Source organism: Vigna umbellata, chromosome 1 (assembly GCF_029865625.1).
Source record: "Vigna umbellata cultivar VRB3 chromosome 1, Vumbellata_1.0, whole genome shotgun sequence".
In the NCBI taxonomy this organism is placed as follows: Eukaryota; Viridiplantae; Streptophyta; class Magnoliopsida; order Fabales; family Fabaceae; genus Vigna; species Vigna umbellata.
Genome location: NC_142165.1, coordinates 94,829,112 through 94,842,292, shown reverse-complemented (window position 1 = coordinate 94,842,292; position 13,181 = coordinate 94,829,112). Strand labels below are relative to the sequence as shown.

At 31.9% G+C, this 13,181-nt stretch overlaps 1 protein-coding gene and 1 long non-coding RNA gene across 3 annotated transcripts; one reads left to right on the top strand and one right to left on the bottom strand.

Moving 5' to 3' along the window:
- Positions 1-576: 576 nt before the first annotated feature.
- Positions 577-1,755, bottom strand: LOC148206883 (uncharacterized). Of its 2 annotated transcripts, XR_015786547.1 has the most exons (4): positions 1,535-1,755; positions 1,076-1,451; positions 787-906; positions 577-665 (listed from the first exon to the last, which is right to left on the bottom strand). It is a non-coding gene; the product is annotated as an uncharacterized LOC148206883 (long non-coding RNA). The 2 variants fall into 2 exon arrangements; XR_015786545.1 differs by having other exon boundaries at positions 1,076-1,745.
- Positions 1,756-9,310: 7,555 nt separating this feature from the next.
- On the top strand, positions 9,311-12,930 carry LOC124821144 (uncharacterized). Its single transcript, XM_047292986.2, has 4 exons — positions 9,311-10,032; positions 10,245-10,481; positions 10,574-10,791; positions 12,441-12,930. Exons 1-4 carry the CDS (start codon positions 9,763-9,765, stop codon positions 12,619-12,621), a joined length of 906 nt encoding a protein of 301 aa, XP_047148942.2. The 5' UTR covers positions 9,311-9,762; the 3' UTR covers positions 12,622-12,930.
- Positions 12,931-13,181: the final 251 nt, after the last annotated feature.

Below are 13,181 nucleotides of genomic sequence, written 5' to 3'. Positions count from 1 at the left end.
TAAAACCAAAATTAAATGTAAACATTAAATATAAACCAAAATATTATTATATAAATTGTAAACATTAGAAATACAATTAATGGCTTACTTTTAAAGCTAAGCTCCTGCACAAATACTTGAACTCAGTACATGTTACAAGATGAATGAAGCAACAGATGATATTGATGTTGGACTTGGTAGTTAACATGCACTTTGCCACTCGTAGGCTTAAAGCCATCATCGGGGTCCTCACTAGTCACTCGCACAGCCACACAATGACCTTTTGGCTTTGTGGATTGTGCTTTATCAAAATCAAAAGGGGTAGCTAAAGCTGAAGTTTTTCTCCAAGCATCATATCCCCCACCGTGCTCCACCCCATAGAAACGCCTTATCTCTATTAAAGGAGACACATGAAATACATGTAAGAGTTCATGGAATTTGTTAGCTTCAATGCACGCTTCTGAGAAACTGATGCTAATTTCAAATCCACCTATAAACAACAACATAATACAAATTCTATAAATGCAAATTTTTTTATACTAAGGTAAGACTTGAATGTCTTTAACTGGACTCACTTGAGCACCTTCCAAAAGATGAACTCTGCATGCAACATAATACAAACATTCTTGCAATAAGGTGATTGCAGCTACATATTGCCTTTTCATACTTCTCCATGTTTTCAATAGCTTCATTTACCAACACATATCACACACCAACGATGAGAGAATTAAATCTCTAAAACAACAACAATGGCATAATGCCAATTCAATCATAACTAAATGAGATACACATACACTATAAACTCACTTGAGATTGCAGTATACCATCCAGTTTCATCTCAAGCTTCTCTCTCTCAATTTCTATCGTCGTTAGTACCATTGAATATTGCAGTTTGGCTTGAGTATTCAAAGCACATATGAAATTTCCCTAAACACAAAACAATTCAAAAAACAATTGTTAATCTCATTAGAAATGAAATATAAAACCACTAACAACGATCTTACATGTCATATGATTTCATATCAGTAGCGGATTTTGGTTAGGCCCAAATCTGAAGGAATAATAGCTTATCCTTTTTCGAAAGTATAATCATTACCCAAACTTGAAGGAAAATGGTGTGATTCACAGCACAAGCTCTTGCATTTGTAAACCGCCATTGGATGAAACGATTATCAAACAAACGTAGTTGATGAATAACAACAATATCTTGCTCAACCCTAACCAAGATCCAACGCACACAGTTTTATCACCTCGCGTGCGGAATCTAGCACAACCGATCTCAAGAAGCAACAATCTATTTCTTCCAAGGCTGCTTCACCGATGTGAAAGTGTGAATCGTCTCTATTATTATGCGCGAGCGAGTGCTCCTACAAAAAGAGGAAGAAGAAACGTGAAACCAAACCCTAGCTCGTTCTCCCTACATGTTCAGATTCACTCTTTGCTTTGCTTGCAGCTTTCATTGCTTCCCCACTCTGTAGCAAGACCGTCACTGTTATTTTTAAAAATATTACTAAACTAAACAAGAATAAGAATTTTTGGAGAATGAAGACAAGACCGATCGTGGATGGAGATGAAGAAAGGCCCTGACTTTTCACGAGCGAAGAAGGAGAGAGGAGTAGAGTTGGCCGCACCAGTTCCGTCGCCGGACACCATGCTCACCGGCAGTGATTCCAGGAGGAGATGTGTGATGGCTGGCTTCTCTGTTGGTTAGAGGGTCATAAAAGAAAGAAGATGAAGGGTTAGAGGTTTACAGTGCTGTGTAAAGAGGGAAAATGAAAAAATATTAGCACGGTGTAAAGAGGAAAAATGAAAATATGTTTTCACTTAAAAAGTTTTTGAATAAAAAAATAGTTTATTTGTGGTTTTAACGAAACCGCGAAAATTTCCAAAAGTTTTAAAATAAAACCGCCGAGTGTTTCAGAGGTTTCAAAATCCCCTAGTAATAAACTCCTCCTATAAATTATTATTTTTGTAGTGCTACAAGTACCCCTTGAGTTAAAAATTCTCATAGAATCCGCTGTTTAATTGGTTATAAAATTATTCCACACCCTTTATTTTGCGTCTTGTTGAAAGATGAGTGTGTTTTCAAGTTTTAATAGATTAAATAGTTTTTGAAAATTTATAAATGAAAGAAAAATAATTTAATCTTTTGAAAACATCAAAGGTTGGTCTTTGCAACTATAAGCTATTGTACCTTTTGTTTTTTTTTCTATTAAAACCTCAAATTCCAAATATTTAACATCTTATTTCCTCCCACTCTAGGTTGCCAGGGATATTGGAATATGAATGGAGAAAAATAAGGGTTATGAGTGAGACTGGAAATCACTACCGTATAATGTCTAGAATCATCTTATTTAAACTCACGAATGTTTAGTTTTCACCTCCTCAGATAGAAAAACGAGGCACAAGAAACAAAAGAAAGCAAGAATGCAGCATGAAAGAAAGGAAAAAAAGAAAGAAAGAGGAAAGACTAATTGTACGATTATAAATTAACATATTAAAACTATTAATTTAGTTATTATGTAAATAATAAATATTAGTATAAAATAGTAAAATTATATAGTTATAGTTCTCTAAAATTTGTAAACATTTTTTTAAAACTAAAAAAAACATTAGGAAGAACGGGTGAATACTATATATAATATATAAATGTATATTTGTGTCTTTTTTATTAACAAATTTTGACATCGCGTTACTCAATAATACATGTGTAATCATACATATATATACATACATATATGATCACCATAACCACAAAATATACAAAATAAGTTACTAAATATCGTATACAATTCCAACATTGATATCCTCTCTCTGTGTATATATATATATATATATATATATATATATATATATATATATATATATATATATATATATATATATAATACAATCCTTGCAACTCAATACTCATAACTCATGCATAATATAAATATCTAGATTTTTTTTTTTGTTTTTTAGAAAGTCAATGTATTACATGTCATATCTATCTCCTACCTTTCGAGTTATTTCTATAGGTTTGAGAATTAAAACTCACATTCATAATCAGACTATATGATAAAATAAATTTCTAAATCCGCAATATAAAAACCTCCATCGATTATCACTACGGAAAGTCATACTCTACATGTGTCTAAAACTAACCGAGCAAGGATAGCCCTTACATTAAATCTCATCTCAATACACTATCTATCATTACTTCCCATCAAAGTATTACTTTCACCTTATAAGTTACAACAATTCATAATATCACATAAGAATTTGCATAGTTTACTCTACTACAATTTTTATAACAAAAGTTCATCATTTAAGTTCCGACAACATTTTTCTTAAACCTACGAAACAAATATCTCAAGCCAAAGATCTCTAACTAACAGTTTTAATGCTTAAAAAAGAGCTATGTGTTACAAAGTGTGTATAAAAATTTCAACTCAATCCAACTATTAACAAAGTAGAAAACATAGTTTTACAAAGATAATACAAAACAACAAAAACAAAGTTATATTCAGATTTCTCTAAAAAATACAAAAATCATTTCTCAGAGTACATACCTCTAATTATCAATACCAACAAAATATAGAAAACCTTGTACTAAAATTTCATTCGTCATAGTAACAAGAAAAAAAAACAAAGAAGATAAAAGAAAGAACAAAAAAAAGTGAGTCAAGGAACCAGAGTTACACAACAAAACTTTTCTTGAAAAGCTCTCGTACCATAGCATGATTATTAACTTTCATGATATAGATATAAAGGTAACATGTGAACAAGATATCTAAAACAAAGAAAAGAATCCAACGAAGAAGAAAGATGGGAAAAAACACTCAAAAGGTAAAAAGAAAAAAAAATGATATTATTATGTATGTGAAAAAACACTCTAACTTTTACAATAAAAAAAGGTTTAATAGCTAATTTAGTCCTCAGTTTCGTTGACAAATCTCAATTTAGTCCCTCAGTTTTAAAATTTTGAGTCAAATTAGTCCATTCCGTTAAATATAACCAAACAGTAATGAGGTGATGATTTGGCATATGTTAGTGGTTGTGTCAAAATATACTTCTGTGCGTGCTTTGCATGTTTGTTAATTAGATAAGATAGGATTTTATTAAGAAATTGAGTATTTTTAATTGGGGAAAAATTGATTTAGGGCTGATTTATGCGAGATTAGGGCTGATTTACACGATTTATGCGAGATCATCACCCCAATTTTAAAAGTGAGGACTTATTTCAAACACTTTCATAACGAGAAATTAAATTGAGATTTGTCGATTAAATGGAGGACTAAATTGGCTATTAAAAAAAACTATATAAAGAGGGAGAAAGAAAAACACGAAAACAGAAATTATAAGCATTATGACAAACATCTAATGTTTGCTAAGCGATATAACATAGTTAAGAGAAGAACAAATGAATAAACTTTTTATCAACATCAACTTTGAACAAAACCAATCCTAAACATTTTAAATATCTTGTTATTTGATTTTGATGTAACCTTAAACAATAACACATTCCAAAAAGAGAGGGATGCAGGGTGTGTTGCTCAAGTTAGAAACCATTAAATTTCAAACATTAAATCCCCATGTAATCCACACAGGCATAAAAAAATTGTATAAAAAAATTCAGATATCATAGAATAGCATTATAGTATAATAAAATTATTTGTGAATAAAAGAATTTCAATCTTAGAACTTGAAACAGATTAATTAAAAGCAATGAAATTGGAGATTAAAAAAATGAAGTTTACTCGAAACTGTAAAGTGTTCATAAGTAAAGTTGTGGAGGGTGCAAGATCTGAGAGAGTTCTTATACGTTTGCACGCCTGTGTACTCTGATATTAAATATGTGTAATAATTAAGAAATTGATAAAACAGCCCTTGTTAATGAAGATAATCAGAAAAACGATTATAAAGACATCATTTATTAAAGAATAATTGTGTCACACTTGGAAATGGTTGAGAAACATGGATGAGAAATGAGATGTTATAGAAGTTATTTTATTTTTCAAAAATATTAAGTAGTTGTTACAATATAATTATGATAGAACGTAGTAGGCACATTAGAGAGTAAAAATACATTTGTAACACAGATTACTTCTATTACACACTTCAAAATAAATCACAATAAATAGAATGAATTATTTTACTATGTACCCTTTTAACTTTCTTTCCTTAATTTTGATTACTTTAAAGTTCGATCTTTTCCTTTAGGTTTATATGTATATTTAAGATTGAAGTTACAATATAAATTTATGAAATGTGAAAATAAATTGTATTTTTGTCTATTTATTAGGAAATCAATTAAAATAATCATTATTTACATAAAAAAACACTTCTAAATCAATTAAAAAAAATCATTATTTACAAATTGAATCAATTAAAAAATCAATTAAAAATCATTATTTACATAAAAATTGAATATTGTGTTTCTAAATCTTTTATCATAATTAATCAGGAATTGAAAATTAAATTTGGTACTAAACCACTATAAAGAAAAAACACTTCCTTTTTAACATTGAATTTAAGCGCGGTTAAAGTCGAATTACATGTTTAAATTCCTATATTTAAAAAAAAGTTAAATTACACTATACCTGTCATTAATTATCACTTAATAATAAAAAGAAGTTAAATTATAAATTTTCACTTAATAATGAATATTCTATTTAACCCAACCCACTCCAAAAGTCAAACAACTCTCAACACCTACACAATTTCTTTTAGGAAGTCGTCCGATATGTGTTCCTCGTATTCGTCTTCACTCTACCGTCCGGAGGTGTACCTGTCAAAGGTTCTCTGATGCTTAAGTCAGTTGGTTGTTTGTACGGAAACTCAATGTAACATTAATAAATGTGCAGTAAATGCGAACACTTATCTCTTACCTTTGACCTATATTTCTAGTTTTCGACATGGACTTAAGATTAGCAAAATCTTAATCATGACTCAATCTCAGCTCAATATCTCTAATCGCTAATTACCTTAATCTTTGTGTGGGAACCTGCAAAATCTTAATCATGACTCAATCTCAACTCAATATCTATAATCACTAATTACCTTAATCTTTGTGTGGGAACCTGATTATTGACTGAGACCGGCCGTTCCGCCTACGACTGGTCAGTCTTATCTTCTGATTTTGTTACACTCAGTTGCTCTAGCGCATTCCTGTTCTAAAGGGTCGTTCGAACCATATTGATATCGTGACGTTTGTGTGGCCGTTCGAACACACGGTATGTATGTAAACAATATTTTAAAACAATCATTGTATAATGATGGTTTATGTATCTCAAAAATTTCCCAAAATTATCTTCTTCGTGGGCATGCCGCATTACATCAATTTCTTATATCATTTTTATTTTTCTTATTAAGATTTTAATATTTTCCTAATTTTAAGTACAAAGCTCAAGACCCGTTTGCAATCTAAATTGTTAGAAACAAAATATTTGTAAATGTTTGATTATTATTATTATCCTAAAAAATAATTCAGTGAAGAACATGACAAAAATATGTGACCTATAATAGGATTCCAACAGCAAATTTTAAAAAAAATGACATACATTTTGATATTGATATATTGGATTATTGGTCTTATTCCGGCTAAGTCCCTCTAAACAAGCATAGGTCTACATTAAGAAAATTTAACTGCAGAGCATTTAATCTTTCTAGTTTCAACATCATGTAATAATGATTTTGTGAAAAATTTATTAATTTTGTATCAAAAACTAAGAAGTAAGAAGCAATGAGTAATTAATAAAGTTGCGTCGTTGTGTATAAAATTGATATAGGCCTTTGCGTTAAGGAAACGGTAATGTTAAGACGTAAGATGGAGTATTTGTATTTGTCCATTGTTATTGGTGAACAAAACAAGCTTCATACCAAAGAGGGAATTTCATTCCTTCAAGCCTTCAACCAAGTGATACTGCTCAGATCCAACAGGGTTCCAACCCTAATCTTAGACCATACTTTGCTTAATCATTAATTTGTTTCACAAAGGTTGTTCCAACTTTAATACATTATCTGTACTTTATTAAAAATCATATAATATACAATATCATCATATAGTTTATGTTCATTGATTGAAGGTATTGATGATACAATCTGTCACAAAAGTGTTTGGTCACTGTTGTGTTGTGCCGTCAATTATTAACACTTACCTAACTCAAACTATTCTCTCTTGTCTAAGACACCTTTTGTATGGCGATAAAGATTTAATTAATTTTAATTATATTACGACGATACTACTTTTCTTAATCAATGGTGATACAAATTTGAATATAGAATATACAACTTTATGTTGACCTTCGTTTTAATTTATTTTCTTCTACAGAATATAATAATGTTTATATTCTTTTCAACTTATTAATAAGTGTTTTGTTTTAAAGTTAAATCACTGTTTAAATGGTAAAGTTTCAATGATTGCAATTGTCACAATTAACAATAATTATTTTAAAATTAAAGTTTACTTTGTTTTATTTTCAATAAATTATTGATTTTTTTTACTCGAATAATTTTAAAAAAATCATCTGGAACAATTATTTATTTTTCTTTTTTATCTGTAAAACGTATCTAAATTGCTTTATAGATTAAAAAAAATTCCAATAATTTATTAGGTATAAAAAAGTTAAATTACTTTATAAAGAACTCATATATCTAATTATTTATTAGGAAAAAAAGCATTTACTGATTCAACTAGTTGTTACTTTTTAACATTAACATGATAAAATTTACATTGTGCTAACCAGTAACAATTTTGTTGCTTTTATTTTAAGTGGTTCTTTGTTGCCAAGTACCAATCATTCTCATACCCTTTGAGTGTAAAATAAAAAAATATTGGTTATTCATTTGGTAAGAAGGTATAGTTTTTTATCATAAAGTATTCATTAGTAGCTTCTTAATATGGATTACAGTGGTCTAACAACACTCAATTTAAGTTTGAGAAGGTAAATGAAGCATTTAAGATAACCCATTTACAAATTGGTTAACTTGTATCCCGATTCTAGTAAAGAGCTTCAACTTTTGTCTAAAAGAAAAAGCAAATCCAAATTTAGTTTTAAATTGCTTATTATATATCATTTACTATTAAAACAGACCCTCTGTTTGGAAATAAATTTAGGAATTATCAAATAAATTAATTCAACCATAGCAATTGAATAATTTATGAATCGTAATTATATTTTTTTTTAATACTTAAAATGTATCACGCCACTAGTACAATGTTTATATACAAATTTTTATTTCCCTTTGATAGCTTTTAATATGTGCCAACAGTTTTTTAACCATTGAAAATAGAGTAATGCTATTAAGGAACTTTTTGCAGTTGTCACCTTCATCTTAAAGAAACTCTCACTGTTAATTGGTTAGATAAATTGAAAGATTGTTTTTTGTTTGGTTAGTAAGACAGATATTTGATATATTTTACTAATATCATTAAATTACAATTAGAAGAAACTTTTTTTCACTAAAATTAGAGAAACATATTATAACTGTTAATATTACACTTAGAAAATGTTTGACCCAATTTTGAAGTTATTTTCTTTTTAAAAATTCAAGAAAAGACGAAGCCAAATCACGTTTTTTTATCAAAAACTCTTAAAAATATAAGGTACTGATTTTTAATAGAACAAAATTTCAAAGTATATGTTTTATTCGTAATAGGTGGGTAGACCATGGACTGATTTTGGAATTTCTGTTATTGTTGATGTAAGTTGCGAAGAAAAGAAACGAATATACACAAATTGAATAATTTGATTTGCTAACAATGAGGACTTGTCATGGAAAAATCAAGAATTTAATAGTTTCTTTGACATACGAATGTTAGATTCGTGTATGTAGTAAAATTCATATCGTTCTCTATTCCAAAATCTCTTGAATGTGATTGATCAGTTGAGAACTCAAATAATTCTTTTGGTTATATATAAAATGATTGAAGAATGAATAGTTGAGAGGAAAAGCTTATAAACTGTGTTTGATTCCTACCGCCCAAGAAGCTGCGAGGTAGTTGCTGGTGCCACCCACGCCTCCAGTCGGTGCCACTCTCACCACGTGTCAGATTCTCATTGGTTAACATCCAAACAATATCCAGATGTCGGTTCTTAGTGTCACTGTATCTTTCTCTTTCCTCACTCAAACAAAAAATCGCACTATGCTGACGAAGCCACGCTTTCAGAAAAAAAAAAGAAAGCAAAAAAAGTAACAAACAACATAACTTGGAGGAGCTAGCACGGAGATACTTAAGCGTGACTTATTAGCAGCTTTATTTTAATTTACTAATAGAAAAAAGTAAAATTAATCGTAAATTAATTGTAATCATAAAATGCCAATGGATGAGGTCCACGTAGCAGTAACGGCGAAGACAGGACCAACCAAACCAAACGCCACGCCTCCACTTTTGAAAGCAATCCATGCCGTTGCGAGTTGCAAGTTGCAACACCCGTCACTCGAAATCCTCGTGGCCTTCAAGAGTGAAACGGCGCCGTTTCGAGCAAGTGATTTTGTTACTGTGTGTCATCAGCTTTTAGATCACCTGGGAAGAAAACCAAAACCGAGAAAGGCTGTTGCTGCCAATTTCACGTTTTAATTCTCTAAATTAAAGCCCCATTTCCTGAATCGACGAGTTTCTCGTGACCCTCCTCTCGTCATCATCGTCTTCCTCGTGCCCTAATCGATTCTCTCGTCGTGGGTGCTGATCCTATTGGGCTGTGAAATACTGTCATCGACTGTGATCAATCATTCATAAACCAAAAACAAGAAATCCTTTTTTGAGTGCCAGATAAATTAGTTTTTCTTTTTCATTTTCCGATGACGTATTACGATAATGATGGTGGTCGGAGAGAGGAGGTGGTGTTGGATGTTACCTACACAATCCGACCCGATGATGGTAATGGGGACTATGTGAAATTGAGGGCCGATCCCGACGACGTTTCTCCACTGGGTGCGGCAGTGGAGCCTTCTGTGCCGACGATAAGAGCCACCGTGTTGTATTGGGTTAAATTGGTATTGTTGTTTTTATGCCTGGGGTTTTTGGCTGTCGTTGCTCTGGTCTGGATTGGACCCTATTGCATGGACAAGGTTTGTTCTTTTTTCCCCCACTCGCTGCTATTGGATTTGAGGATTGGTGTTCCCTTGTAAAGTTTTGATTTTGATAATGGAATAGCTGAATTCCACCCTTTTTGCTGCATAGTGTAGAATAATTGTGTTTTGCATTTTTTATGTTGTCTCTAACATGAAACATAGATTAAAATTATGTGATTCTAATGGATGATTTAATTTGTTCTTGGCAGGGGGTTATTCCGATATTAAATTGGGAGACAGAGACTTTCAGTACTCCAATATTAACTGTTTTGGTGTTTGCCTCCGTGGCAATATTCCCAACCCTACTCTTGCCGTCTACACCTTCCATGTGGGTGGCTGGAATGACTTTTGGTTATGGCTTTGGGTTCTTGCTAATTATATCTGCAGCAGCTATTGGTGTATCACTCCCTTTTATCATTGGCAAAACCTTCCACCATAAAATTGAGGTACTTGCTTTGTCTTGAATAAGAGTTGGTTTGTTTGCAGGTTTTTCCTCACCTTTACTAATGTGGATTCAATGTTTTGTATATCTATGCAGGGATGGTTGGAGAAGTATCCAAAGAAGGCTTCTATTCTAAGGTCTGCTGGTGGAGGGAACTGGTGTCATCAGTTCCGGGCTGTTGCCTTAATCAGAATTTCCCCATTCCCATACTTAATCTTCAACTATTGTGCTGTGGCAACAAATGTTAAGTATGGGCCTTATATAGTTGGATCCTTGGTAGGAATGGTGCCGGAAATATTTGTTGCAATCTACACGTAGGGTTTCTTTCTGTTTCCCTCATCACATTTTTAAGCTATACTAAGAAATTGTATGTGTTTTGCTTCGTTATATGCGTGCTTTGGTTGATTACTTCCTGAATATCTAATGTTTGCATTTGAAATTTGCCATGTGTACCTAAAGTACTGAAGCGTAAGGTGAACACTTTTTTCTCACTTTTGAATAACTCTGGCTCTTGCTTGATTATGTTTAGAACAATATGGTTGTTTCTGCAAAACACATAGTCCATCTGGTATAAATTGCTTGGCTCTGATGTATAGTTTGAATTTTCAATAACTGACACGATCAAGAGTCCTGCAAACCTTTCATCTTGCATTACCTTGTTTTCTGTTTCCCCTTGTTGCGATATGTTTCTTTCATGAGTATTCATTCATTATGGAATAGTTCTAAGACTGATTTGGTGAACGGATGAATCTTCAATATTGATGAGACTGAGATATGCCTTTAGAGTTTCCCTTTTTTGTGAGGGGTAATCGCTCTTGCCTGTGTTTTTTAAATTTCTGGTTGTATTTTGTAGTTTAACTTCTCTACGTATGCTTCCAACCAAACTTGGGGATTCTTTTATGGCCATCAGATTTTGTACCAGTCATTTTTTTAATAAAAAAGCAAACTCATATTGTGTCCTCACGTTTTGACATTCCTTGAATTTGGCCATGTGATTAGACAATTATTAATTTATCTATGATGTAGATTTTTATTTTTATGGGAGAAGTGTAGTATTTAATTAATTCGTTTCCCTTGTTAGATCTTAATTAGGAATGCAATTAATCACACAAGTTTTATATCACAAACCGTTCTATGACTTATATAGAAGTAAGATATTGATCTGTTTACATGCATGACCTATGTATGTGGCTTCTTAAATGCATCAATATACTGGCCTATTGTCTGCTAAATTATCATGGTTGCGTATTTATTGAACTAATTTCCACATAAATGCCTGATTGCATCGTGCATAGCTAGGGGATCTCCGAAAACCAACCTGTTCCACAAACCAAAACTTAAAGTTATGAATTATACTTGGCTGTTCATTGCTGTTTTGTCACCTATACTATCATAGTTTGTGTCGCTCTTGATCGAAAACGGGCAACCTTAACTTCAATGCCATCAATTCAGCATGCAGAGTTGTTATTGAATGTCAATGGGATTTTTTTTGTTTTGTCATCAAGTTGATTTGGTATGGTAAGGAAAACAAATGTTAGTGCAACAAAGATTGTTTGATGGTCACTGGCCAAAATACCTAAGCTCTGTCAGGACAGGATTAGACAAAGTTGAGAAAAGGTCTAGGAATTAGGGTTTGATATTTACCTATGGTTTTTCATCTACAAGTTATATGTAACTGTAAGCCTCTGGTTGAGGCTTTTAGATTGCTCTGACCTTGTACTAGGGCCTTCTCCCTTCCTAACTGTTACTTACGCTAAATAAACTTGTGTTCTTATGGATAAAAGGCTTTCACCATTATGTTGTTTTCTGCTTTGAGAATGTATCTTTACTTGGTCAGTAGAAACACTGTTGGTTCAAATTTACCCATTTCAAAATAAGTTGGTTGGTTATGAAAATTGAAACTTCATTTCAAGGTATCTTGGATGCTCTGAAACTCATTGTTTACTTGGCTATTATTCTGCAGTGGAATTTTGATTCGTACATTGGCTGATGCTTCACATGAAAAACATTCTCTGTCTGCCCCACAAATTATTCTCAATGTTGCCGGCTTCTGCATAACTGTAGCGACAACCATCTTTATCACAGCTTTTGCCAGGAGACGGCTTGATGAGTTACAGAAGGAGGAGGAGACATTGTTACAATAGTTGTCCACAACTTTTGGTCTGGTTTGTATGTTTCCTTATATGAAACAGTTCCTACCATAAATCTGGGAAGGGAGAGGCTTTATAAGGAGACATTATCCATTGGAAGAGTTGACCGTCAAATGTATTATATAACTAGTGGGGAAGGGTTGACCAACAGGCTGACATGACCAACACCTCTTTTAGCGCACCATTTCCGTGTTCCTTATACGGATTACAGAAATTTTCTTTGTTAGTTCTTCTACCTCATTTATCATTTTGTATACCACTCCAATTCCCGATTTATAAATCATTTATTTCAATTCCCCAATATTCGGTTGTGTAAATCCAATGCCTCAATGTTCGTGGACTTCCCATGTTTTTTGCATTCATTTATCTTTCCCAGTTTCACGTTTCATTTAATAGGGTGGATGAAAATATTTATTAATCTATTTTGATCCTTTTAATTTTTAATTAAAAGTCTGATCAAATCTAATTTATTTGATAGGAATTCAAACCTTTTATTAGATATTATTATACGAATAGACATCACTTCACCAAATAAGGAAAATTAAATTTGTATT

Bases quoted from the DNA above. Each gene is read 5' to 3' on its own strand.
- LOC124821144 (XM_047292986.2), top strand. From the start codon at position 9,763: ATGACGTATTACGATAATGATGGTGGTCGGAGAGAGGAGGTGGTGTTG. The intron at 10,033-10,244 runs GTTTGTTCTTTT...TGTTCTTGGCAG, and splicing joins GACCCTATTGCATGGACAAG to GGGGTTATTCCGATATTAAA. The intron at 10,482-10,573 runs GTACTTGCTTTG...ATATCTATGCAG, and splicing joins CCTTCCACCATAAAATTGAG to GGATGGTTGGAGAAGTATCC.